Raw genomic sequence first — 27098 nt, 5'->3', positions numbered from 1 at the left:
GTAGCTATCTAGATTTTATCTACTACTGCAGACTACCGGGATCCCTGACCTAGGTACCTCTCGCTAGGGGATCTCTAATCTAGTCATCTCTGACTTAGGTACCGCCACGAGTCTCTGACCTACTTCCTCCATATCCTTCACCCTCTGGCCCTAATCGCTTGCGTGCTGGGATCTCTCAGAGGACACCCTAATAATAGCTACCTCGCTATGAATCGCGCGACCACCGTTTCCGCATCCCGCGGAGTGGAACTTGCTCCTGCGCTGCTCCCTACCCATCCGAGCCATAATACAGTCAACTAGCAGGTCCTAAGAGCGGCTGCTTCAGGAAATTCGCCGCGCACTTGAACGACTGCCGCTTCTCTCGTCTCGAGGAGCCATCCAAGCTCAGTCTCCAAGCTGCACGGCGAAATACGACGAAGACTCTCCAAGACGATGGCCCGGAAATATTCTCGTTGCCTGGCACACTCTCTCTCTCTCCGAGGAACAGCGGGGGAGAGAAAGCCGGCGGTAGCCAGCTGGGGAATGAGCGAGCACGTTGGAAAAAAGATCGGCGATGCAGAAGTAAAGCGAGCTTATGCAGGAACTCGGGCAAGGACTATTGCCTGTAGGAAGCATGCAGCCAGGAGAAAATAGGAAGGAACGGGGGGCCAGCTCCTGCCAGCTCCCTCCAAGGGGGGGAAGATGGAAACTAATTTCAGGCGTCAGCTTATTGGGCAAAGCCTTGCTACAGCGGCCCGGTAATCCTGACCGCTCGATTGAATTCCTTTATAGCGAATCTTCCCCGTTTTCTTGCCGCTCGTTCCCTTTATCGAGGCCTCGAGCCGCTCGCCAGGCAAACTTCCTACCGAACATCCTCCTTCCACCTTCCTCCTACCTAACCCGCCCTCATCCACCTTCTTTTTCTCATCCTCTATATCAATCGAATCTGCCCGTGTAATCTGAGTCACGTCCTGGACGACGAGCCTCCAATCGAATTTACGAGCTCACTTTTTCCCCTTTGTCAGCCGCCTAGCGCCTAGCCCCCTTTGAGACAGTCGCCCGAATCTCTGGCAGGCGAGAAGTTCGTCTTCGTTAGCGGCGTAACCGAGTTTCCATGGGAAATATTCTCCAGGTTGTCTGCAGCGCGAAAGTTTGCTGGTGCACGTGCGAGGAACGCGAGCATCGGAGAGAATCGAAGAGGCAGAGAGTAGCCTGACTTCTAATCGCGTGGAGGTTCTCCGCGAAGCTCCATCGTTTCGAGGGATTTCGCAAGGGCGTCGCAGGGCGAGTTGAAGGGCTTTACAACCTTGCCGTAACCGGGAGGGGTGGCGAAGCTTGAGGAAAACTTCGGGGGTGATTTTTTAGGGTGGAGAACCATGGTCTTTTGGCGGTGGTTGGGAATGAGCGAAGGGTAGGATTGGAGGAGGAAAAGGAAGTTGCGTTTTGGAACAGCGTTGCCAGGAGAAATTCCCTCCGAGGGAAATACTCTATGACGTCACATTATCTTCACTACCACTCTATGCCTCTACCTCACTAGCATCACGTGACTTGAGTGACCCGTCTACTGTCTCTCAATCTCTCACTCTGCCAACCTCTTAATCCCTCCACTTCCATTTGTCTACAGTTTGTGTCATAACGTCACTTACAATTAGTTTCACTAAGTATACTCTATTTTCCCCATTTTCCCTCGAACCTGGCAACGTTGATCAAAGGAAGTTTCGAGTGCATTGCGTTCAGCGTGGAAGATAGAAGCAGATGTGATAATTTTCTAAAATCCACGATGTCTCGGATTTTCATGATATTGAAACGTATGGTAGTCGATATGAAATTAGGGAAGGTTAAGTCCTCATTCTTGCAGATGCGAAATTATTTGAAAAATACAAATCTTCAAAGTTATCTGCTTTCGGTGATTTTTACGAAACCCGCCTGCAGAAATTAATTTTAATGACCTAAATTATTGGAGGTATGGACTTGCGTCTTTTTTGTTTAATCACGAAGGATGGATCTATGTGAATGAATTTAATACATTGCTAATATTGTCGTGAACAGTTAATCAAAAGTCTAAAAATTACATTTTCAACAATATAATGCAATTACCATATGATAGACTTTAAAGCTCTATTTTATTAAACAATTTGTCTTTCTTTTCTTCACTACACCCAGCATTGTTCTTAATTCATACAACCTGACCGACTCGCTGTTGTATTAAAAAATCACACGAGACTATGTTTAACGAATTCAGCTTGAAATGATATAAATCAATTTTTCACGAAATTTCCTTCATTATGGTCCGAATTACGTGGTTCTTGGTGTTAGTTTCATCGTCGAAACATAAGGAATCAATTGACGTGGTTTTCGCAAAGATCTGATTCGAAACTCTTGGACATTTCTAACTTTTTAATGGTAGTCCAACCGTTTCGAGGGTCGAAACCCATAAAATTCAGTGAGGCACTTGCGGGGGGTTGTCCTCGCTACGCGGTATCAGGCGTCGCTGGAGAATCACCCTGTGTATTGGTAAACAGGATCACTCGCAGGGTTGAGCTGTAAAAGTTTATTTAGCTAATCACACTATCTTTACGACTGTGGAGTGGGCTAAGAGCTAAGCACAGAAGTTGGTGGAGAAAGACACAATGACACTTTCGACCTCTCCGCATGCGTCATTCGTGCGCGCTCAGCCTGCTCAGCGTATACGCATTCAAGTCTGGATCCGGCTATAGATGTAACAAAACGGGTATATATACAAAGGAGTAGATGAGGGAGCACTTGCGAGAGAGCAAAACGGTCGAGAGGCCCTCTGGTGGCGGTGTCGGAGGTACCGCTACAATCCTTTCTCAAATTCGCTCGCCTTCGACTCGGTGCGGCTTACGCGCAGACGGATCGCGTGATTAGACGCACTCGAGGCAAATTTAATGCGAATCCATCTTGGAAAGCCGCACACGCCCCAGCTTAAATCCAATGTAATTAACGAACGCGTTATGAAACGCGTCTGTTGAATGCCCCGTATCGAGGGCATAATTAATACGTTCTCGGGCGGTTTCGCGTGAACCAGGGAACGTGTGTCGGGGTTGCACGAGTCCTTCACGCTTCACTTTTTTCCGGGACAGGCGAAGCATTACCTGCTCCACTGTGGAAGCGAATGACCGTGGAAAGAGAGGCCGAGGGACGGTAATTAGGAGCTTCGGAGCTTCGGTATTGGGTTTGAATTAATTGAGGGATTAAGCGCAGCCAGGAAGGATGCTGAATGGGATTTCTATACCATTCTCTTTTCCTATGAAAATCACTCTTCCGATGGGTCGGAATTATTTGCGAAAACCCTCGAGCGGAGGAACGATCTTCTGCTCCTTCTATGGACGATATTTCTTGCCAATGCTCGTCGAGAACGGATCGTCCCGCCGTCACGTTGGGTAGAAACAATAACCACCCCCGCGTCGCCCCTCATTTCCGCGGATATAGAGTTCTCTACCTTGGGGAAGTGTTTGGGCTAACAGGATAACTTCCCACGGAACGTACGCGCGGATATATGTTTCCCTCGGTCCCCGCTTTCTGACTTGTCAGCCACTGGAACTACTGCGTGATCCTCGGATACGTCGCGACTGGTGAGAAAACTTGGATAGCTTCGCTCCCCTTCCCGCCCTGCCCGTCAAACTTTCCCCACCGATCCGTGGCATATTCTTCCACCCTCTTTGGAAGTCTGATAGCGTTTGTGCCTCCCTGCCCACAACATTACACGCACTTGGAAGAGCAGAGCGCCTCGCGGAGGGATGATGCCTCTGCAAATATTGCGATCGTTTCCTCAAAGCGCATAGCCCGCTCCTTCGGCTCTTTGCCAGGAAAAGGCGCTTTAATGGCTCTCGTAAAGCAGGAAGAAAATTAAAATCCAGATTCCACGAGGTCTCTCAAGAGGTAATTTGACGGACATACGCTATCAAAGCTTTCATTGCCGATGGTAAAAAGCTGGGCTCGGATCCTCGATGCTGGTGGAACAGCTGGACGGGGCAGAGAGTTCCTTTTTTTACGAGCTCGGGCGTCCGACCTGCCCCCTCTGTCATTTCTCGCGAAGTCAGCCAGAGGGGATCCAAGGGCCAACGAAGGAGGCTGGAGAGGAAGGAAACTGTCGTGATCCGATCGTGTTCGAGGAGCTGTTCGTGGGTGTCTGGCAGCCAGCCATGCTCCCTAATCGGAAACAAACGTTTAAGCCCTCACCCTCGGCTCTCTGGTGGGGGTGGATCCCGACGTCCGTGATCGCGTTCCCGGCTGGCCTCAATTTTTATCGCACGTAACAGCGGGATTGTCCAGTAAATTGGACCTTTCCCGTGTACAATTACGTTTCCAAGGAGCTCCCCCTTTATTCTTCTTTGCGGCCACTTGCCTCCCCCTTGGGGGATTTTCTCGCTTCCGTCCTGGAGAATTTGATTCTATACTTGTTTCGCGGAATTTTCCAGGGCCCTTTCTTGTCCATCCGCGGGGAACGAGCGAGAGCTGGAGAGGCTGTTTTGTGGCGGATAGTTTTAAGGGAAGTTCGGGACCTTGGCTTGCCTCCGGTGGAACTTGGGGGCGGGGGTGACGCGCGAGATCGGAGCAGGATTCATTGCATATGAAGAGTAATAGGGAATGTCACAAAACAGCTTTATCGAGGAAATTAAGTGTTAATACTTTAGGCCATCAGTAAAGAAACAAGGTTCAATGAATTTAATTTTCTTATATAATTTCTTGGTTTACCTTGACAACAAAAGTTTGTGCTTTGGCAAGGAGCGAGGACATTCCGTATTTTCTTCCAATGCAGAGTGGACATTTCCTTTTTCTAACCAGTACGCCAAATATTTAACGTTATCTTACGGGAGTGTTTGAACCTTATAATCCTTTCTGCTTCGACAGTTCTGTTTTTTCTCCTCATCCTACATTTGAACCTGGAGGAAAGGGTGCATGGATAAGCAGAGGCGTCGGTTGGTACTGGATGAGCAGGATTTAGGATTTCAAGTACACTGAGTTAGGGATGAACGTGAGTGGGTTGTTCAGCGATTAATCGCCGATTGTATGATACAAACTCGCGACTGGATAGTCCATTTCACAACGTACGCCCGAAATAATTGCTTTCAATTAAGCAGACCAACGGTCGTACGTACTTAGCAGCGGACAAATCTCGTCAATTTACCGTACGCAGCAGCTGTGCTCTCCATTAACAACCAGACAGGCGAGCTACGCGAACGGCCGGCTCGGATTTCAGCCGCAGCTGCGAAAATTCGCGCGGAAATCTTGCGTGACATCCCCAACGGAAAAGAATGGCACCAGAGGAAATACGAATATACTTTAACAGTTTTAAGGAAATGGAAGAAGTTGAGGGAAAACTCGGCGCTCCACGAACAGGGAAATTAGGTCTAGAATTATTCCTTGCGTCGCCCTGCAAGTCGAAAACATTCGGTGTCAATTTTCGAGTGACACGTGTAGGCCTCTGTACTTTTTCAGAATCACTGGTAACTGTGTGGCAGCGTTACGTGGAAGTCGCCTGTATATAATTAAGATAGATACTATTTTAGGTTGCGTCAGCTATGCCAGGCCTGCGTTTTTGGGTCGATTACAGTCGGTCTAATATCGCTGAGCCGGAGGGTTCGAAGAAACTTGAATTGCTTCACAGCAGTCTGACATTACTGCTGCTCGTAAAGGAAAGCAAATGGGGCGTGGTCTTGTATCGGCCGAATTTTCAAAGTCGATTCGATGAATCTTCCTAGTTCTTTGTGGAGGAATGTTAATTGACTAATTCCCTTTAATTTTTGTTTTGTGTTATAAATTATGCTGCGATTCGCGATATTGAAGCATATGAATGAACAGCTTGCCATTCGATGTGTCACCGTGACAAAAACTTGCGGTTTCTATCAGTGAGAATGAAAAATCTAAAAAGGTCGGCGGGAAGTAAATATTTTTGTTTCGACTATTTGTGAATTTTTGTCCACTAAGTATTGCTTGATGTTTTTTCATGAATACTTTGTGGAAACGTGGTGCATTGACTATAATTTAGGGTAGTTCATATTATCCGGTGCGCGGGGGTGTTGTACGTACAACCCTCAACATGTTGACAATGTCGGACGGGGTTATTTGAGTACTTAAGCATAGGAATACCACTAAAATTGCACTTTTTATCCTCGATATGAAGTCGAGGCAAAGAGTTTAGCTGCTCAAATCCACTTCCTCCACCACAAATCCCTCCAAACTCACCCCTGCCAGTTTTAAACCCTATCCTCCCTTCAAACTCTCAGGCCTTCCAAATAGAACATAAGAAACAAGTAGAAAATAATTTCAGTATCTAACACCATGATACTTAACAAAGAAAATAACAGTGTGAAGGAGTGAAAAAAAATAAAAAAATTTGTTGGTCGTAGGATATATATGTACGCCTTTCGTATACTATATTGATGGATTTGGCTGCGTATGTATACGCCTTTCGTATATATTGATGGAACTGTGACAGCATATACACGCCTTTCGCAGGCAAAGGGTTAAAACTGAAAAGTAAATATCAAGTCAACTAACCCCACAGCCGGGGTTTGTACAAGTTACATATCTTTACTTATTAGTCAATATACAGAATTAGTAAACCACTTTCACGTGGTTTTATCTATTTCCTTGTATCTACTTATACTTGTGAGATATCGCGTTTCAAAGTTAACTGTGACATATCACCCCGAGTTACCCTATCCTTTTATTCGTTATCTGAAATTTTATTTAAATAAAATGTTTGCCCTTCGCTGGCGCGAAATTCAGTTCCGAAATCGTGGGACCAGAACCGAGCGATTTCTCGGCTCACCCTTTCCACGTGGATTTCTCGATAACTTTATTCCTCACTTTCACATCTCGATAACTTTATTCCTCACCTGCGAATTACTGTTCCGAACCACCCCCTGGCGATTCCCCTCGGAGCATCGCGCCACCCCGCGTTGAAACGTACCCGCGGTACACGCTCGCTCCCCCATAAGCAGATCCCAAAGGACACATCGCAACAATACGATACCGCACACACCCCCCGCATTTCGCAGTCACGCTCCCGCTAAAAATTGCCCGTGGTGGCCCCGGGGAATCCAGCTGTATCCCCTGTTTGCTCAACATGCCTCCGTTTTCCGTGGACCGCGAACGAAGCACAGAGAAAGCACGGGGAACGCGAACACAGACCGTACTCGAGGCTCGAAACAAAAGCTGAGGCGAGTGTGCCGCGACCACGGCTCCAAAGTATCACGATCCCAGCGTTCCGGACCACTTTTCGCGTCTGCCCGCCTCCAAGCGGAATCCACTTGCAAATCTGTCGAATTTCGCCCGCTTTCACCTTTCGCATAAAATGTAACAGAAGTCCGGCATTGTACAAAGCAGCTCGAAATCGACGCGAACTCGTCCCGCTGATTTTTGCAGCGCTCCAGGTTGACAGGAGAAACGCAGCGGGGAATCGTATCGTCGCCTAGCATCGTGGAACGCGGTGATTCGAAAATGAAATACCAACGCGGCCCAATAACACCTCCGTAATCTGGTTTTTCGCGCCGAGCGCCAGCCACTCTCCGTGCTGATATTTCTCGTTCAAACGGTTTACAATTAGCCTCGCCGCGCTCGATATCGCCCATTAAACTCGGAATAGTTCGCGTGCCGCGCGTGAACTGTGCTTTTTCCCCTTTTTGCGTGAAACTCGCCAGCGATTCGCGAGGGTGGGGGCGGCAGCTGTCAGCTGAATGGACACTGCGATTTTGCACCGTTCGAATCGCGGATTCGCAGGGAAAGCCCTGGACGCTTGCATGCTCACGTGCTCCTCCGTTGGAAGCAAAAAACGGACTAACCCACATTTATTTGCGAAATTGAGTTAGTAGCCATAATGTGCGCCAATAGGCTGTGCTGATCGTATAAAATAGGAGAATTTAATTCTTTTCCAATGTGGGTTAGTCGGTTTTTGCTCCGAATGCCTCAGTTAAACTTTGCCTTTTCTACTGGCCAACGGTTTCGTGCCCCGAAAGCGCAGCGCTTGCAACTGCATCCCTGCCGAACGCGGAGGACGTCGTATGCCAGGAGGAGGAGTGGTCCTCGAAACGGAGGGAAGGTGTCAGGTTTCTGGCGGTTATTAACGAAGAGGTTCGCGAGGCTCCTAGGCGTAACTGGAAGCGGAGGGCCATTTTAATTCCCAGCTATCCGCGGGTAGAAAGAAAATGGTTGGCAAGCTGGCCGTGGAGTACGGTTTCACGGTAATGCTCGTTGCCTCTGGCTCGCCATTTTCCAAAGTAACGAGCAGCAATTGGACCCCGACTTGCCCCCTCGTCGTATCTCCGATCGTGGGCTCGCGAGCTCGCGAGGAACATTCGAATTCGTGATTAGGCGTCCTAATTGCGTAAACTTGGGGCAAAGGTCGGGCATTAAAATTCTACGCTTCCCCCCTGTAATTCATGGCTATTCTGCTCCCGACCTCCTCCCGCTATTGACGGTCGGGGCCTGGTTTCCGGGAAACTTTCGGTGCCGGAGAAGCTGCGGGGTTGGGAAACGGGTGTGCCGAACGTTTGACCCAGATATCGCAGGACTGTTTTATTTATTTATTGATTTAACGGGGCGTACAACGCTAGTTACAACGAAGCATATAGCGGAGTAAGTAAGGGGCAGTCTAGAATAAAATTAACTTATAGGTACAATGGAAGAGGAAAATAAAAGAGAAATATACAGAGTCGTTTCGTGGCGTGGAAGCAAGAGAAGTAGAGCATAGAATAAGATATATGTAAACATAAACAAAGATATACAGATGTGGTGTGTGTTTGTATTAAAAGAATTCAGAAAAGAGAAAGGAAAAATAGTGGGAGAAATAAAAGTAAAAGTAACGATGTGGTATAGTACACTCTAGCTTAATGATAACAAGTAACTACTAATAAATGCTAGTAGTAAATACTACAAATGAATAATAAATACTAAGTAGTAATAAATAGTACAAATGAATAATAAATACCAGTAATAAATAGTACAAATAAATAATAAATACCAGTAATAAATACTACAAATAAATAATGAATAACTAAATAAATACTAAATAAAATGCCTTAATAATAACTTACAAAATACTAAAATACTAACTGCTTAATAATAACTTACAAAATACTAAAATACTAACTGCTTAATAATAACTTACAAAATACTAAAATACTAACTGCTTAATAATAACTTACAAAATACTAAAATACTAACTGCTTAATAATAACTTACAAAATACTAAAATACTAACTGCTTAATAATAACTTACAAAATACTAAAATACTAACTGCTTAATAATAACTTACAAAATACTAAAATACTAACTGCTTAATAATAACTTACAAAATACTAAAATACTAACTGCTTAATAATAACTTACAAAATACTAAAATACTAACTGCTTCGGGGTATGTCAAAGAATCTTATTAGAACCCCAGTATGCTCCTCAGATTAACGCCCTCACTTTGCCACTCCATTTTTATTACACGCCGTGTTCATCGCGTTGAAACGCGCTGGCGCGAGCTACGCGGCCATTATTTATTAGCGTAATATCGAGTAAATTCTAACGAGAAACCCACTGGCAACTCGGTCGGCTAGCTAAAAGCCTGATCTCGCGCGTAGTTGCGAGCCCGTTATGCAGGCATTGGAATGGCCGTCATTTAGAGCCCGGCAGTTGAGCAGCAGTGAACGCCTGCAACCGTGCTTCGAAGCAAACGGCTGGGATTTCGTCGACGTGCTCCCCTTTAGCGTCGACGATTCCTTTGAATCCTTAACGATACAGGGGACTCACGTCGCGGTCGCGAAATCTCTGTCCCCCGCGACTCCTTCGAGCTCTCAACATTCTGAACCTTACCCGCGAACATTACTTGCAGGTGCTCGCCAAATTGGCGGCGACCGGTGACGTCGAATCTGGTCGGATATACAAGCTGGGCGAGTCCTGTATAACTGATTCATTCGATGGCTCGATTAAAACCGCATATTGCGAGCCGCCGGTTAGTTATCTGGACATTTCGCGGAATCGTCCGCGTTATTTATAGCGTAACAGGTATTATTCCAGTGCGCAGAGGTGGCGCAGCCCATTCAGACGACGCGAATCATATCGAGTTTCATTAAACCATCATTAAGCACGTTATCGGTGAGCGTCCTCGGCGTGCTACCTCCCCCATCGAGATTAATTATCGCGTTGCTCGCAATCCGCGACTGTCCCCGGGCGTGTACGATGAATATGTAATAACGGCGAGTATGAATTAATTTGCCGCCGATGCGGGGCAGCATCGAGCAGCGGCGAAAGTAAGCACGCGTGCCCCTAATTGGATCGTCCGAGGGCCAGGGAGCACCTTCGACCCTTATACATATGCGGGGCTGCTTAAGACCGGCTAACAGCACCTTCTATATGGGCTTCTAATGAAGCAACAGTGAACTTCGAACATTGTTTCGTCCCTTAGGGTAAGATTACGTATAAATACATTCTATAGTTTTATAATGGAAGGGTTTACATCGAAGCAGCGAGCAGAGTTGCTTTTACTAACAAGGGAAGATCCCGAACCCGAGAATTCAAAAAATTCTGAAACTTTCTGAATATGTGCGGGATTTCCTCCTGATTACAACGCATTTTTCCTTCGCTGCCCAAATTCACTCGATGGGGGTGAAATTAACCCTTGAAAATTCGGCTATTTTCCGATTCTGTGTTATAACTCGCGAAGCGTAAGAGATAGAACAAAGTTTCGAGACAAAAGTTACTTCTTTTAATTAGATCTAGTATTTGGTAAAAAAATTATTTTACAGTTCACGAGTTATAACACAAAATCGGAAAATAACGGGTTTTCAGGGGTCATTTACACCCCCTTAGAGTGAATTTGTACAGCAAGTAAAAATTGCATTGTAATCAGGAGGAAATTCTCTACATATTCAAAAAGGTTCAGAATTTTTCGAATTTCCGGGTTCGAGATGTTCCCTTGTAAATGACGCCCAACGACAGAAGCGTCGCATCGGCGCTCTTCTAGTTTCTATCGCAGGTCCAACGTAAACATACCCTCGGGCTTATTTGCAGTCCGAAAATCTTAGAAACTCTGGGGAGCGCAACAGTTCCAGGAGCTGCGGGAATTCGAAACGATCTCGAGGCAGGAACTGTTGAATTAGGTTGACTGAAACTTGCAGCAGCTAGTCGGAACACTTTCCACCGTGGAGGGCTCGTTTCCGACCACCCTCGGCGAATTCGTGGCGTCGGTTACTCGATCCTGACGATCGGCGTTTCCGCTAGAACAGGGCCGAGCATTGGGGGCACGGGAAGTGGAAGAATTCCCCCTGAAACGTCATCGTTCAGGATACAAAAGCGACCGGGCTTGTTTCCTCTTTCGCCGTTGCTCGTCAACGGCCCCGCGAAAGACGGAGGGGCTGCAGAGGCAATTTCTGGCTTCTCCCGGCGCATTTACACTTATCTGATGGAGCAGAACTAGCAGGTTGCAGCGTAATGCACTTAGGGTAGATTGGGGCGTGCGATAGCGGGCTTCGTAGCGGGTAAAGAGCGGAACTTGGGGGCGGAGAGAAGGGAGGGGGGGAGCGAAGGGACGGGTGGAAAGGCGAGAAGTGGTCGCCGAGGGGGCGGGTGGAGAAAGTAGCGGGCCAGACGACACTTGATTCTCTCCACCTCATTTGTCTGATGTTTCTTTTGCACCCCAGCTCCGCCAGGGCGCTTTGGGAGAGACGTCCGTTCGCTTTGGGCTGCCTCGAGTGCGCCCTCTTCGATCCACTGACGGGGCAGAAAAAAAGAGTGGGCCCCGCGACAAAGGGCGGTGTTCCACCGGCATCCTCCGCTTTTGTCGCGTTCTTCTTTTCGATTTGGGTTATCGAGCGGCCGCCAGTCTCGCGACGCACGGCAGAGGATGCCGGTGGAACGGTGTTTTTTTTTATTCTTCCCCGTTTTCATATTTGGGTGGTGAAAACTGCGTTCAAAGTTAGGGTTGAAAAATCATTTTTGTGGAATATCTCGAGAACTATTAGAGATAGGGGAATAGTGTCAACGGACGAATTTTGTGCCCTTGAATGCGAAATATGACTGACTCGCCAGATTTTCAAAAATCCACAAAAATGATTTTTCAACCCTAACTTTGAACGCAGTTTTCGCCTCCCAAATATGAAAACGGGGGGAAATAAAAAAACACGTATTTCTTATTTTTCGGTGCTCTATAACATATCCAAAAATCAAAACGATCGGAGGCGGACACCTAAAATACTCTCCTTGAAAGACAGACCACTGCGCGGCGGCAAAATCCTCTCCGCTCGTTCCCCGACGAGTGGGGAATTCGCGTCATTGCTGGCGATCGGGTAAACGCGATTCGAAGGGTTTTATACATACGTCGAGGGTGTTTCGTGTCCCTGAATATTCCTCGATGTCGAGCAGAGATTTCCTCGATCTCCTGCTACATTCGAATCCGCTCCGATAAGCTCCGACGCGATTGGGGAGCTCGGGAGCCGACAGGAGAGACGCGGATCGTTTCGGGAGTCTTCCAGTAGAAATGCTAATCCCCTTTCGTAATAATCGACGACGAAAGTTGCCCGCTTACTACGGGCGAGGCATTTTTATTTCGCCGTGTAATTAACCGGCACGGATTCCCCCGGACTCGTGACATCCTTTCAACCGCCCGGGAATTAATTAACCTCGTACACCGTCGACTTTAGCCCCGCACCAGTTTTCAATTTACAGGGCAACCGGAGTATCAATCTCCCCCCGTTGCGCGATAACGGAAGCAATATAGTTCCCGATAAAATGGATCGTGAAATTCTCGGTTTCCCGATAAATATATAAATAGACCCGTGGCAAGTACCGAGGGCCCGCAATGAAAGAGGAAAATCACTGAAATCCGCTCGTAATGAAACAAATAAATGCCGGCGCGATCTGATTCCTGCGAGGATCTATCGGGACTACGAACGTCAGTCGAGGAACACTCGATTGCGCCTGCAAAACGTCGAATATAATTCCTATAATTGGGAATTTAATGAACAGACGCGATAGGGGCATCGGAGCTCCGTCGATTCGAATTAAAAACTCGGTCTGGAGGGAACGCTGATTGAACAGCTGGCAGCGATAATGCTCGCAAGGAACAGCGAGGCTGCGGGTAATGCGAATTTCCGCGAATAACGCGACGCGTGGATGCATTGCGCGGCCGTGAATCACGCGCGCACCGGCCGCGCCGTAGCTCAAAGCTTCAGCCGTAATTGCATATCAACGCTGCGATGCTGCTGACCGGCCGAAGCGCGGACAAAGCGATGTAATTTGTGGAATCGTGTAATCGGCTTTATAGCTTTTACTGGCCTTGGTGTTCGGGGATCGTTGATTCCGGCTCTGCAACGTAATCGTCGTTGCCCGCCGCGTCGAAGGCTAATCCCTGGTAAATGTCTGGCGACCGCCTTCTGCGCTGGGGGAATGAAGCTTGACGCGAATCGTGTAAAGAAATGAAAAGTCTTTGTAAAGAATACTGGAACTGCCAAAAATCAAATTCTCTACTGTAGTATTACTATCGGCACGTGGGAGATTTTCTGAAAGAAATTTTTTGATTTTTCGCACCTACAGTGTTTTCTACACGGACTCTTCAAATATTAAAACGGAAGGAAATTTCTGCTAGAAGTACGCGGCAGAGAGGTGGCGCTCGAAGAGGGTCAGTGACACAGTCAATAATTTGTCCGACTTGCACTCCACTGGCCACAGTTTTGAATCTCACTCGCCAGTTTCACTTTGTGCTCTCCAAACTCCACGGAACTGTTTGCCGCGGTTTGATAAACGGTGGTGGGGAAAAATGGGGGAAATTAGGGGATGAAAATGGGAGTAGAAGTAGTAGGCTGTTCCAGGCGCGGAATCGCGTCTCATTTGCTAATATTATTCCGAATAATAGTGCCGGAAAGTGTGGAAAGAGGGCCGGGAGACGCGGGCACATTCCGGGGGCTGGGAAAGTGGAAAACTAGGAAAGGTTGGCGCGAACATCGCGGCGAGGCTGTTCCCTCCGTTCCTCGCGGCCGGAAACGCGTGGAAAATTTAATTGCACGCGACCGCGGGGGGAAAAAAACAAGGGGAAATAAACTGAAGCAGTTTTAATTGTACGCTCTAACGGCGGCTCGCCGGGCTTCATTTTTCTCTCATTACGACGAAATATATTCGCGCATTACGCGAGACGACCGAGCCGCGGCAGTTCCGCGTAACAAACGCAGTGATCCACGAGCAACAATGTCGAAAATAACGAACGGGCCTCCATTAAAATTAACATCGTAAATCGCGTCGCCACCGCCACTTGATTACTTTTAATTGCGCCGCCCCCCGATAGACCTGCTCTAAAAGCGACCTCTCATCCGCCCAGCCAACTTCCGTTCCACTTGTCATATTTCCGCGGAACCGAAATCGTTCTGCCGTCGAACTGTCCCCTCGCACGCTTAATTAACAGGGCGACGCTTTCTGCGAAAGTCGAATCGTTGCGCGCGCGCGAATTTTTCTGAATCTCAAGTGGGAAAACTTAGGCGTACGTGACGCGCCGATTTAACATTGCGCGAGCTAACAAGGGAAGATCCCGAATCCGAAAGTTCAAAAAATTCTGAAACTTTGTGGATACGTAGAGAATTTTCCCCTGATTACAACGCAATTTTTTTTTTGCTGCCTAAAATCGCACTAAGGCGGTGAAATTAACCCCTGCAGATTCGGCTATTTTTCGATTTTATTTTCTAACTCGCAATCTGCAAGATATAGAAAAGAAATTTTAAGACAGAAGTTACTGCTTTTGATTAGATCTATCAAATGGTAAAATTTTATCAATTGTTTGAACAATTAGAAAAAAGTTGTAAACAAAAATATTAATAATGTTTTCTAAACATTTGCGAAACTATATTTTGTGAATTGTTTTCGAGTACGACGCTCGGCAGGAGAGATAGCACAGTTGTTATATTTCAGACTCTGTACGTATTATATATTAACTATAAGTGTGCCTTATAACTATTAATTTCTTGTTAATTACATTATATTACATTATAGAGTCTGAAATATAAGAACAGTGCTATCTCTTCTGCCGAGCGTCGCAGTCGAAAAAAATTCATAAAATATAGTTTTGCAAATTTTTGCAGATCGATCGTGTGATTAAAAAGAAACTAGACAGTCTATACTTTCCATACATTCACCCCTTGTTGCGTGGAACATATAGTAAAACACTGTTTTAATAGCCATTTTATATTAGGTGAGTCAACTGTGGCTTGAAATTTTTTTAAAACTCCACAGAAAACTCAGCAATTACAGGAATAAACATAATGTTGTAACTGATAATTATAGTTAAAGTACAATACTGTCGTTTTGTTCTTTTTCCTTTATTGAATTAGTCATATTTTTATTTTATTGATATGTTTAGTGAAATAATAAACTGTGGTACGAATCAGGTTTGTTTCTAACAAATAATTATTAAGTTAGAATCATATCCTGAAGTACCTGTTTTTAATGTGTCCTCTTTGCCTTATTAAATCTACCTACCGAAATATTATAAAAGGGGTTCGCGACTCAAAAGACTTCCAATACTGCCTGGCCTTATACCTACGGTTTCCAACTCAAGGTGTCTCGCAAAAAATGCGACTAATTTGCAGCTGAACGCTACTGCGCATTGTTTTCGCTTTTGACGCAAGCCCCGACCGTCCATGGAGCGGGTATAAAAGCGAAATACAACGAGACTGGTATCGCTGAAAAATACCAACCCGTCCCATCCGCGTTCTTTGTTTTATAAAACGTCGAATTTCTCGGGCATCCCCCGCCGCCCAAGCGTTTCGCCGTTTCCGCGATACGTTGAAGGGATCCCCGTAATTGGCAGTGATTTTGCGTGCCGTTATTAAAAAGGAAGGAGGCGGGAAAGAAGTTTGAAGCGGGAGGAGTTTGCTAATTAGCGAACAATCGCAACGGGCAGAGGGATGAGGGAGGGGGGGGAGGAGAATTTGGAGCGTCGTTAAGGCTCCTTAAAAGTTGCGCGGCCCTTTTTCCTCGCACTCGAAACTAGACGCCTTTATTAAAACTTCTGATTGTCCGACTTACTCCTCCGCCCCTGGGCTATCGTCTTTTTCATTGAATTAACTAGCGCCGAATTATCGCCAGCTTCCATTCGCTTAGCCGTACAACGACGCCGTTGTTAGTCTCGGTTTGCAGCTGGAGCTTTCCCGAGAATTCGGGGATCGCTCAACGTCCCTGGCGATCGTGTTCGATACCCGGCGCAAAGTGGTTGAATCAGTCTAAACGGGCGACCCTGTTGCTCGTCCACGTTCCGCTAATTAGTACGTCGTCGCCTCTTCAATTTCGGAAAAAAAACACCCACGAGCTCGCGTCGAAGATGGGGACGATTCCTTTCGCTCGGACCACTCGAAATGATTCCCACCTTGGACCAGAGGACTTTAATAAATATCTTCTCTCCAAAGCCGACTTATAAACTTTTTTTTCTGAAAATATTATATCTGAACAACAACTCTGTAGATTTTTAGCTTCTAATATTGAAGTTTGTAAAAGTTACAATTTCTTGAAAATTTTCTTCGACTTTTCTCAATATATGGTAACCTAGAATTTTTCCACAAAAAATGCGATAAAATTGCAATAAAAAAACTATTGGAATATATTCTAGAGACCTCGAAAATGACCCACGATTTTTTTCATAACGATTGGATTTTTTGGATGAGAATAGTAGTTCAAAAATTGCTCTGGGTGTGATCCACCCAGGTATGTCAAAGTTCATCGAAAAAAGGTGTATCAACGAAGGGTTAAAGAAGTTTTTTTACTTCTCTTAATGCATCTACTACCGCAGATAGCCACTTTCATATAGATTAAGAATCTCTTCTCCTTTTTGCGCCTCGGATAACCCTTACAGTACTTTTCGCAACGCCAGGCCCACCCGATTATTATTCAAATCTCTCTGTATCTGCCATTTGTTTTTTCACTGTCGCACAAAAATTCAGAACAATAGTTGAAGATACAATAAAACAGCCTGCGAAACCTGAAATTAATTCGTCGAACCGTTTTCGTACAAAAAATTCGAAAACACTTACATATTTGTCGGCCTAGCAAGGCGGCAATCCGCCGCTACGGTCGATTTATATTACCCATCGGTGTTCTCATTCGCCTTGATCATATTCCCCTTGTTACTCACAGAAAATCGATACACAGAACAATCGCTCAATTAAATCCCGCGTGCAGGATCAACAGAATCGAAGATGGGGAATAACCGCGACGCTAACCAGTGATTAATGAATTAATCCAGAACCCTTTAACGGCGCTAACGTTGATGGCGCTGGCAGCGTGAAAGTGGCAGCGGTAAACGAAAATCGTTCGGACCTTTCATCCAGACGGGATAACTGGCCCAGTTCCGTTAATTAATCACCGTGCTCGCAGGTGGGAGCGCGCGACCTGAAAACAGCCAGTCCCCCGACGCGATAAACGCGCGAAAGGGTTGATCACGTATTAATCCAAGGTTGAAAGTGTACACGGGCCAGCGTGGCTTTAATACGCTGCAAAATTTGCCGGGCGATTAAGCGAAATTTAATCGGGGCGCCCGGAAGAGGAAGGAGAGAGCGCGCCGATCAATTGATAATCAGCTTTTGAAAGGGCGTCCTTCGATGCCGCTGCATTATGCAAGCTGGCACGCGCGCCGCGTGAATTACTCCCCGAAGAATTTTCATCGCTTCCTCCCACGGGCTTTTTAGCTAATTGCTGCGCCCCGTTATAGAGTGCGCGCGTATTAATTACAGTAAGTGAGGCGTGCTGTTCGCTCTAACGCGCTCTTCTCTTTGTTGCAGATGCCGGGACTGGACTGGAGAGAGGTAAGAGGCAGCCATTCGTCGCCAAAGAGCATCTCGCTTAAGTAACTCGCCTTTTTCTCGTACGCCCCGCTCACACGCGAGTGTCTTTGATCGCGAACAATAACAGCCTCGACGTCTGCTGTCAAAAGTCTCGCTGCTTTCGAGACGAGTGCTCCGGAGAGCTGTTTTTCCTTAATCGAGGCCTTTGTCCCCTGGGAAATTACTCTGTCACTGTTTGCAGACTTTCTCGCGTCTGATTCGCGCGGAACACTGAGTTACCCGGATTTTCCGTTGGTATACTGCTCGACACTATTTTTGGCGAGTATATGATTCATGTTTAGTAGAATTAATATCTTTTAAGGAAATTAAGTATTTTGAAAGAAGCTTGATTTCTTCGTAATATTTCGGAGAAGATCTCTCTCTTTATATAATAGTATACATTAATTGAAACATAAATGCACAAGAAAAGGCTTATACAATTTTTGTTTAAAAATCATGTAAGAAGTAAGTAAGACTGTAGAAAACGAGGACTAATTTATTGCGACACTTTTTTTTAAAATAAAGTTTGTCGCTTTGAATAGTCCTTTGTTTACTGATTTTTAAAATTCAAACAGTGCGTTATCCTGTTCTAAATAATAATTGATAATTTAAAAGAACGTTATCTATATATCAGCTGATAAACTGTTTACTTTAAATGAATTTCGTTTAACTTTTCGGTGGGCAAAGAAGAGCGTCCAGCAGTATACAGCGAGAAGCTAAAGCACTTGCTGCATGGATTTTTAAAATCATTTTCGTATTCGATCAAGTGGACAACCCGTGCCCCCGTCATCCGTTTCGCTGGCTAAAGGGTTTATCGTGCCTCGGGGAAAATAATTTCCCCGAAAATGCGCGATAGTTAAGCCTCCGGCTTAACCCCCGTCAACGGTGTAGCTTCCGGGCGAACGGAAGTGACAGTTTCGGCGTGGTTCGGGGCCACGGGGCAGCAATTAAACGCCGGAACAGAAGGCGCTCAGGTAATTTTAAAGCCCTCGAACCGCGTTCTCGAGCTTTTACTGAGGTTTTAATAAACGACCTCCGTTCTCGTCCGTCCGACGCTGAAATAACTGGATGGAATGCCGGGAACGCCGCAGCGAAATCTCGAACCGACCGTGGCTGGTTTCGCGGAATTACGAGCACCGAAAGGGAATTCTATCGGCGTGGTCCCTCCTTCTTTATACACTTCCTCGAGGTGCTGGAATGACGCGGCTGGAATCCCATCGGGGAATTCCTACGTGCCCGCCTCGAGGTCTGACGCGATCGTTCGCGGATCGCCCGCCGTTATCAATTCATCACCCGCTGATATTCAGATGCAAGAGTAATTTGTAGAAACATGTATCTCCTTCGACAGCAGAAGTACTCGTATCTCGATCTTCAAAAATTTATGACGTAGGTTGACCCTATTCTCCGCTATTATATTACATTTATGAATATGTGTAAATATAAATATTTATTTCATTAATTAAATATATTACAATAAATTATTTATATATTTAAAAACTGCGCATTGTAGACGATCTGGTACATCACCTTTGACTTCAAAATAAAAGAGAAACAGAGACAGTTTTTCTGCAATGACTCTTTTACTCTCTGCGTGCCATTATTTTGTGCAGTTCGGCATTCAACCGATTTTGTGGAGAGATGTAAAAGCAATGTAAAGTCTGCTGATCAACGCGGACAGACGAGAATTGCAGAATATATATTTATATTGTAAAAATAATAAATTAGTGAATTTTTGTGCGAACAAAATTACCAATTGTTTTGTGAAATTTCACAATCACTTAAATTAAACGCCCTCCCACTGCACGATGCAGCAGATACGACACGTGTACTTTAATTTCAATAAAAACAGGCACACGCGTGGGTCCGGGATTTTTAATAATTTTTCCCGGATTCACAGGCGCAGTCTACGTTACAAACTATTTATTTCTAGCACAAAAAGCAGTACAGTGTAGAGTTAAAACGTATGATATTAAATGTAGAAGAAATTGTTGCAGGTGAATGGCCCCTGATTAACGAATACGCTCGAAGCGGATTCGCAAATGGAAGGGGAATAAAATTGGTCGCGGCAAACGGCCGATAATTAAACGCGTTGCCCGTGGGTGCCCCGAACACGCCGACGTCCCGGATATTACCAGCTGATTTAGGGGGTGGCTCGAGGCCGTTACTTCCGCTTATGAGTCGGTCGCGAGTCGCAGTCGATTCGCCTCCGCTGGCAACGGGCTGGGCGTCGAGTGCTCGTTAAATATTCCGTCGTGCGCGCCGCGGTGCTCCCCCCCCCCCCGACCCAGCATGTTTATTTTCTAAACATTTAGCCAACACTGGCAGACTATATCCTTTAATTGTTAATCCGCGTCGCAAACAACGCCGAGCGCGACGGATGCGCCGTTAACTCCGCGAACGCCGAGCTGTTCTCGCTCGAATTACCGAGGGACGCGTGGCGAACTTCTCTGCCGCCTGCTGCATAAAGAATACTTTCGAGCAGACTTACACAGCGGCTCTGAAACGCCAAATTTGAGGAGGTTGTTTAATTCAACTTTGCGAAATTATTTCCGAGATAACGCGTGCAATTGCGAAATAATGCTCGGGCACGGGTACGCGTGGGTGGACACGTATGGATCTATCAGATTTATGTGATTACGAAATGTCAGCTGCGACTGGTACCAGCTATTTCGCCCGCGAGCGTACGCGTGACGTTTGCACACGCGGCATAAAACGTGCGCTCCGATGAGGCGGCCCTGTGTCTGACTATTGATCGACCCGTTCCACTCACGGACAGCCCCATTAAAGTTTCACGTCACGCAGGATTTTTTCCCGCAGTTGCCCATTACACCGATCATGCAGGCTGGTTTCGTTCGACACCCCCGCGTCACTTCCACGAGGGACGCCAGCTCGAAATTCCCTCGCTGTTTTCCTCTCCACCTGTTCCTTCTCCGCACGTTCGATCGCATATTCTGGAGTTTCATATTTTTAACCCTTGTACAACAAATGCAGGGTCATTTTGATCCAACTTTGACAGAGCCGATCACGATGTTGTGCTTCGATCGGCAATGGCAAAGAATATAGTACGCGATGCCAAAATTGCAGTAAATTTATTTGTAAAAATCATACAGAAGACACACCTGTTTTGCGTATCAAACGTACATAAATCATTTTGTTCGATGTGTTTCTTTATTTGTTATTTATGTGTGATTATGTACATACAGTGAGTAATGAAAATATTAGGGCACATTCTAAAACCGCATAACTTTTTTAAAATTAATCCAAGCGACTTTGAGTTTTTTTGAGAAGCTAGAAGGATTAGTTTGCTAAGTGACGGGATTCGTCGTTTTGAAAAAATGCAATTGGTCGGAATAGCAAAAAAAAATAGTGAAGGTCGGTTTTTAAACTTTTTTTTGTGAGCCTGTGATGAAAATTTAAAAAAATGCGTTTATAGATTGAAGTAAGTTGTATAGACGCCTAAAATTTCATCAAAATCGGTTAACGTTGCTCTGAAAACCCCCCAAGACCGCAGAATAAGATCGAGAATTCACGAAATCAGCGATTTTCGTTACTCACTGTATGTATTTGTAATTTTAATTAATTCCTTCTTTTCACGTTCAATTCCTTCGCGAAACCCGTGACTGTGATGAGCCACGTGGCACTCACCCCAGAACTGTCCTGAAGCGAGCTTACTTACCACCCTTATAAAGTTTCTAACATGTCAAATGTATCCCGATACTAATAGAGACACAAGCCTCGACAGCTTGTTTACTCTGTTTACACTAAGCGTTGCATCGCTAGAATAACAGACCGTGCCACGCGCCCTGCCCGTGGCAGGTGTCAAATACGACCCCCGCGAATCGATATCCTCTGTCCACAGGGGCAGCCGGTCAGCGTCCTTCCAACTTTGTCTCCGAGAAACGAGCAATATTGCTCCGACGACAGCTGAGAACACTTTCGTGCGAGAACGAAAGTTAACGAGGACACCCTTTCGAGTGGAGTGAACCTTTCCTCAAGAAGTCCATAGGAGGGGTAGAGTTTCGCCTCCCACTATCGACGAGTCCGATTAATTTCCGAGCAATTCCACAACGCTGCGCGAAATAGTACACTCGTGCCCGCTGGACACTTTCGTTTAATCCGATTTGGATGTAAACGTTGTCCAGGCCCTCTCCGTTTGCCCCGGTCCTTGATCCTCCGTCCGAACTGTCTAGTTACTCGGCCCGCCACCGCAATTAGGTATGCGCGCCTTGGACCTGTCGCGTAGGAGATGTTGGAGTAGCTTCCTGGAGGGACGATTTGTCTCCCTCCGCCGTAATCTCCTGGCAATTTGTGTAGAGCTTCCGAATCGTAACGAATGTATGTATTTCACTCCTACTTGCTCCACAGAGAGTCCGGCAATATGGGGCACAGGATACTCATCCAGGAACGTACTTCGTCCACGGCCCAGTAATTCTTCTTTCCCCCGTGAACTCGGGAACCGCGTCCTCTTAAATAGTTAATGAAAAGTTTCGCGCCGCGTCCGGCGGTAAATCCCAATTCCAAGGCTTGATTACAGCGTGGCCGGGTCAGATCGCGATAATGCGTTCCACGGGGTTAATTATTACAGCGCGTGGTTGGATAGCGACACCGAGCGGCTGCTTCCTAGTGGGCTGAAGCCGTGCCCCTCGTAACCTCGCTTTCCATCATCCCCTATTGCCAGTTTACCTACCACGGTTCCCTATGCGAGGTGGTGCTTGCTCTGCCCGCGGAATTCGCGCTGCTTCGTTTATATCGCGATGGCCTCGCGCTAACAACCGCGCTGATTAGCCGAGCATCCTTGGGTGTCCTTCGTTCAAGGGTCCTCTGTTCTTCTCCCAGGATGATTCTCCGAGGTCAGGATGGGACCAGTGTTCCTGATTTCTCCATATTTTTTGTTTCTCGAGAAATCAGAAATGAGATCATATTTCTCGAGAATTCTCGAGAAATTGAAAAAATATTGCAAAAATTATATTTTTGAAATAATGTTGATAATATCTATCAAAAACACAAGAAAACTTTAACTAAATGATTATTCCTGTCTAATTTATACAAGACTTTTGTAAATGAAAAAATAGATATTAAATATAATTTGTAAATTTAATTATTTAATACAAAATTTGTACAAAGCGAAACTTTTGTTTTTGATTTATAATTTTTCTTTAAAATAGCACAATGAGTCTAATGTAGCGTCAGCGAATCTATTTCTTTTCTGTGGCAGAATCTGTTACAATGTATTATAAATTGTAGATGTGTTTATACGTTCGCGATTAACTAGTAATACATTAATTTACGAAAATAAATGAGATTTATAATATTTTTCCTAGACTTAAGTTTCTCGAGAAATACTATAATTAAATAAGAAATAAGTAATTATAAAATTTCTCGAGAAATTCTCGAGAAGGAACACTAGATGGGACTGACTGAGATTGTAGGAAAGATTCAAAGTTGGAGGAATACTGTGAGTCATGAAGGCCCACTGTGGCTTAAGTGGGAGCAAGGGTGCTGGGATATGGAGCTGACGTTGGTCCCTTTTCCTCCTAAGCTCAGGTTGACAAAGCTAATTTATTTATTTATTTATTTACAGGTAAGCCCTTCAGCCTCTATTTGCGTATTTCGTAGTCAGTTGAAAGTTGAGCTTAGCATCTTAGAAGCAGTAGTGTAGGAATAGGAATTTAAGAAAGTGGACCTCGGGCGACGGGCCTCGAACCCGCGATCTTGCGGATACTCTGCTTACTGGGCAGACGCCTTCCCAACTCCACCAACGTCGAACCTCCGACTTTTCTTATTCCGGACTCTCTCTTATATTGGTTCCTGATCCCACACTAGTTTTCGCGCCTATTAGAGCGTAGCAGTAAGTAGAAGCTTGCAGTCCCTGAATCATCCCATTCAGAGCTGAAGGGGCATGTTCCTTTAGAATCCAGGCCTGTCCAGGGATTTGCTCGTACGAGAAACCGCGATAAAGCCGTGAGTTGCTCTTCGCTCTCAGAAGCACCGAGCCAGGCCCAAGAGCGAAAGGTCTTCTTGATGGAGGAATCTGTGAACGCGCCACTATCCCGACCCTTTTACGGCTGCCGCGCTCGCCGTCGCTCTTGCCTTCGCTCGCAACCACCCGCGGCTTCTCTTCGAGGGCAAGAGCAAAAGTTGGACAGGCCTGCTTTAGAAGCAAGGTACTTCAAAAGCTCCTTCTTTTCACACTTTCTATAATCCCCATCGACCAAAGGATGTTCAAACGTCCTGCAGCTTAATCATCCACCTCGAGTACCAAGGTATTAGGGACGTTCCTCGAGTATCTGGTCCTCGGAGCTTGCGAGCTTAGAGCCAGAACTCGCGATCAGCTGTTCGGGAATACCGCGCGGGCGTAGCTAGCGGATAGTAAATATGGCGCGAGGGTCGAAGCAGCAAGTCGGTGGGAAAGTGAACGCACCTCGAACTCCGCTGTTAGTTCGCAACAGAAAACGATTTCCGCAGGGGAGCTCGGTGGAAACGGGTTGCACGGTCGCGTGACGGCTGCTGCGCTCAGGTTCTTGGTCGAAGTTGCCTCAACTTCGCGGATTTCTTAGGGAACGGTCTGCCAGGACCACGCTCGACGAGCTCGTTCGACAGTTGCACTCGTAACTGGCCCGGCAATTACGCCCCAACTTCTTGCCCCAGCGAGTCGATTGTTCGATCGGATTACCCTCGCCAACTATCGATCCCTTGCTGGGTCCCTGTCGCTTTGGACACGGGACGCTGGGCCATTGCTTCTCTTGTAAACTCAATTTCATCGACCGTTGCATTCCAATCATTTCTACTTGTCTGATAACTCCGAGCTATCACATCTGAAGAATCTATCACAGATGTGGAGTGACATTGTGGTAGAAACAACTCTTCTCTGAAACAACAACACTGCTCTGTAATTTTTATTTCATTTACTTTTAATTTATTATACGGACGACTCCTTTTATGTACACAAGTTTACAAATTATTGTCAGAGAATGAGTGGGAAGTTATTCAGGCGCTGCGTTGGTGTCCATGACTCGTAGCTCTTGTACTTTGAAGAAAGTAAGTGGAATTCCAAAACAGTTGAGTTTGTCAGCATAGGTATTGGCTAAATTGCACACCCTAGTAAAGCTCCTAATAATAATAATAATAATAATAATACGTGTTTATTACATTCTCAAAAATACACGAAGAGAAATAATGAGCGAAACTCAACTATTTGCTGTTTTTAAGTCTAACTCGAAGACTAATGACAAAGTAGAATAAAAATAGAAAGAGAACATAAATACAATAACTTATTATTATTTTATTATTATTATTATAATTATTATTGTCAACGGGAAAACCCTTTAGAATACAAAAGTTTAAACGGATAAGTACAGTAAATAGAATTAAATAAAATAAGATCAAATAAAGCAAAACAAAACGGTCTGCATACAACAACAAAAATTCGCAGCAACAGCGGAAATATTATATAATAATCTAGGATACGCCTAAACAATTGCTTGCGGAACGAATCGAGCGAGATCGAAAACAAATTGTAAAACAAAATACAAAATACAAAACGCTGGCGCGTTCAATATAAATCAAGTTCGTATCGATATAATTATACAAAAACAACAACTCCGTTGAACCGTGCAGCTTATTCAGCTCGACAGGAATTCCATCAGTTCCAAGAGCGTCGTCATCCGACTCGCCAACGCGTGGACGTGTCAACTTCTCCGAGGGCAGGCAGTCTTCTTCAGCATCCTCCGCGGGACGATTGTTTTCCATCGTTGAAACGCTCCCCCTCAGCGCGGCGACCAATCATCTCCCGCTCTCGAGATTCCTCAGCGTCTCGCGCCAGGAATCCTTCGCCTGTTCCCAGTCGTCGCGGTCTCGCGGCTTGTCAGCGCGGTCGGGGAGAGCGGAACAACGTCCCCGGGGGAATCCAATAATGGCGGTATTGCGAGAACGATTCGTTTCCGCGAGCTCGTCGAACGCCACCGCGATATCCGTGTTCTCGCCGCGGTCCTCCGCGAGTTTTATTCCCCCCGAATAGAAATATCGCGGAACACCGTCACGTAAAGTTGTCAGTTAGAACAGCCGTGATATTGGCCCGCTGCAATCGAGAAGCTTGACACTTTCACCAAATATTTGTCCTCCCTCGATAGCTCCTTTCTTCCCACCCCATTCTACCCCGTCGACGTTCTTCTTGCCTTCTACGTTCTGTCTGAGATTAACCCTACACTGGGCGTTTGGACGATTCGATACACCACCTCGAGGTTCAAGATAAAAGAGAATCACCAAAGATACCTCCATTACCCACCAAAAGATGTGCGTCAGGATTCGTTAAGTCACTGGCCAATCTATGATGAAACTAGGCAAAGATGCAACGTCCCAGGATGCAAATTATTTTCATTTATAAAACGTTCAAAGTGTTACTTGCACTTTATTTGTCTGAACAAAAATAGTAATTGTTTTGTGAAATTTCATAATCAATGAAGCACTTACATTAAATGCACCCCCACTGCACGATGTAGCAAACATGATACGTATACATTAATTTCCATAAAACCGTACACACGTAACCCAGAATTTCTTCATTATTTTTCCCGGATTCACAGGCAAAATGTACGTTAGAAACTATTTTTTTTTTTGCATAAAAACAATGCGCAGTATAGGGTTAAACAACTGGTACAGGCGAAGGAACCGTCGCGCATCGCGAAGATCGAATAGCTGGCGTAACTTGTCTTTCGGTACTTGCAAGTAAAATCCTCAAACTTTGGAGCGTGTAACGAGCCTGTATATATCAGAGAGACATTTGTGGAGCTTTAATTTACTCCACGAGCTGTCTGGTTGAAGAGGAACGGTCTACTACGACCCGTCGCCCCGATTTCAGTTAATATCCTTATCGTGCCAGCGCTGGGCGTTCGTTTTTTCCTTGCTCGATGTCGCGGCGGGCAATTTAAAGGGTCGTTTCCCTAATGCTGTTTAAATGCAGGTCCTTTGTCACCCAGTTGCCAGCGACGCGCTATTTTATGCATGTTCCTTTGGTCACGTTAGTGGCCTTCCTGCTTTTTCATTTGCCCGAGGCTGGAGGATTCAGTAGTCGGGCCTTGAAGAAGCTCCTTGAACCGTTACGCAGAACGAGGGCTACAAAGTGAAATTACATTGGCCCGCGTTATTTGACAGGGGATAAATACAGGACGCTCCGGAATTCAAAAAACGGGGGAATTAAAGTTGGTCGGTTAGCGGGGACCCTCGTGTCGCTTCTACCTAGGTAAAAAGAACGATTTTCCGCGACGCTGTCGACCTACTTCCAATCACACAAAATGAGGCCAGTTGGG

The 27098-nt window shown here is 45.8% G+C and overlaps 1 protein-coding gene across 2 annotated transcripts in view; it reads left to right on the top strand.

Annotated features, from left to right (window-relative positions):
- Nucleotides 1-27098, top strand: part of LOC143368588 (uncharacterized) — a 179421-nt gene that overhangs the window by 98292 nt on the left and 54031 nt on the right. The window contains exon 2 of one of the 2 annotated variants that reach the window (XM_076811464.1): nucleotides 17752-17775. The exons of the other annotated variant lie outside the window; for it this stretch is intronic. Within the exon in view, the coding sequence (XP_076667579.1) occupies nucleotides 17752-17775 (24 nt within the window). The remainder of the gene's footprint in view (nucleotides 1-17751; nucleotides 17776-27098) is intronic. 2 annotated transcript variants of the gene reach the window in all.

Source organism: Andrena cerasifolii, chromosome 4 (genome assembly GCF_050908995.1).
Source record: "Andrena cerasifolii isolate SP2316 chromosome 4, iyAndCera1_principal, whole genome shotgun sequence".
NCBI classification, from domain to species: domain Eukaryota; kingdom Metazoa; phylum Arthropoda; class Insecta; order Hymenoptera; family Andrenidae; genus Andrena; species Andrena cerasifolii.
The sequence above is the reverse complement of the archived record's forward strand: the minus strand, read 5'-3'. Positions and strand labels throughout refer to the sequence as shown.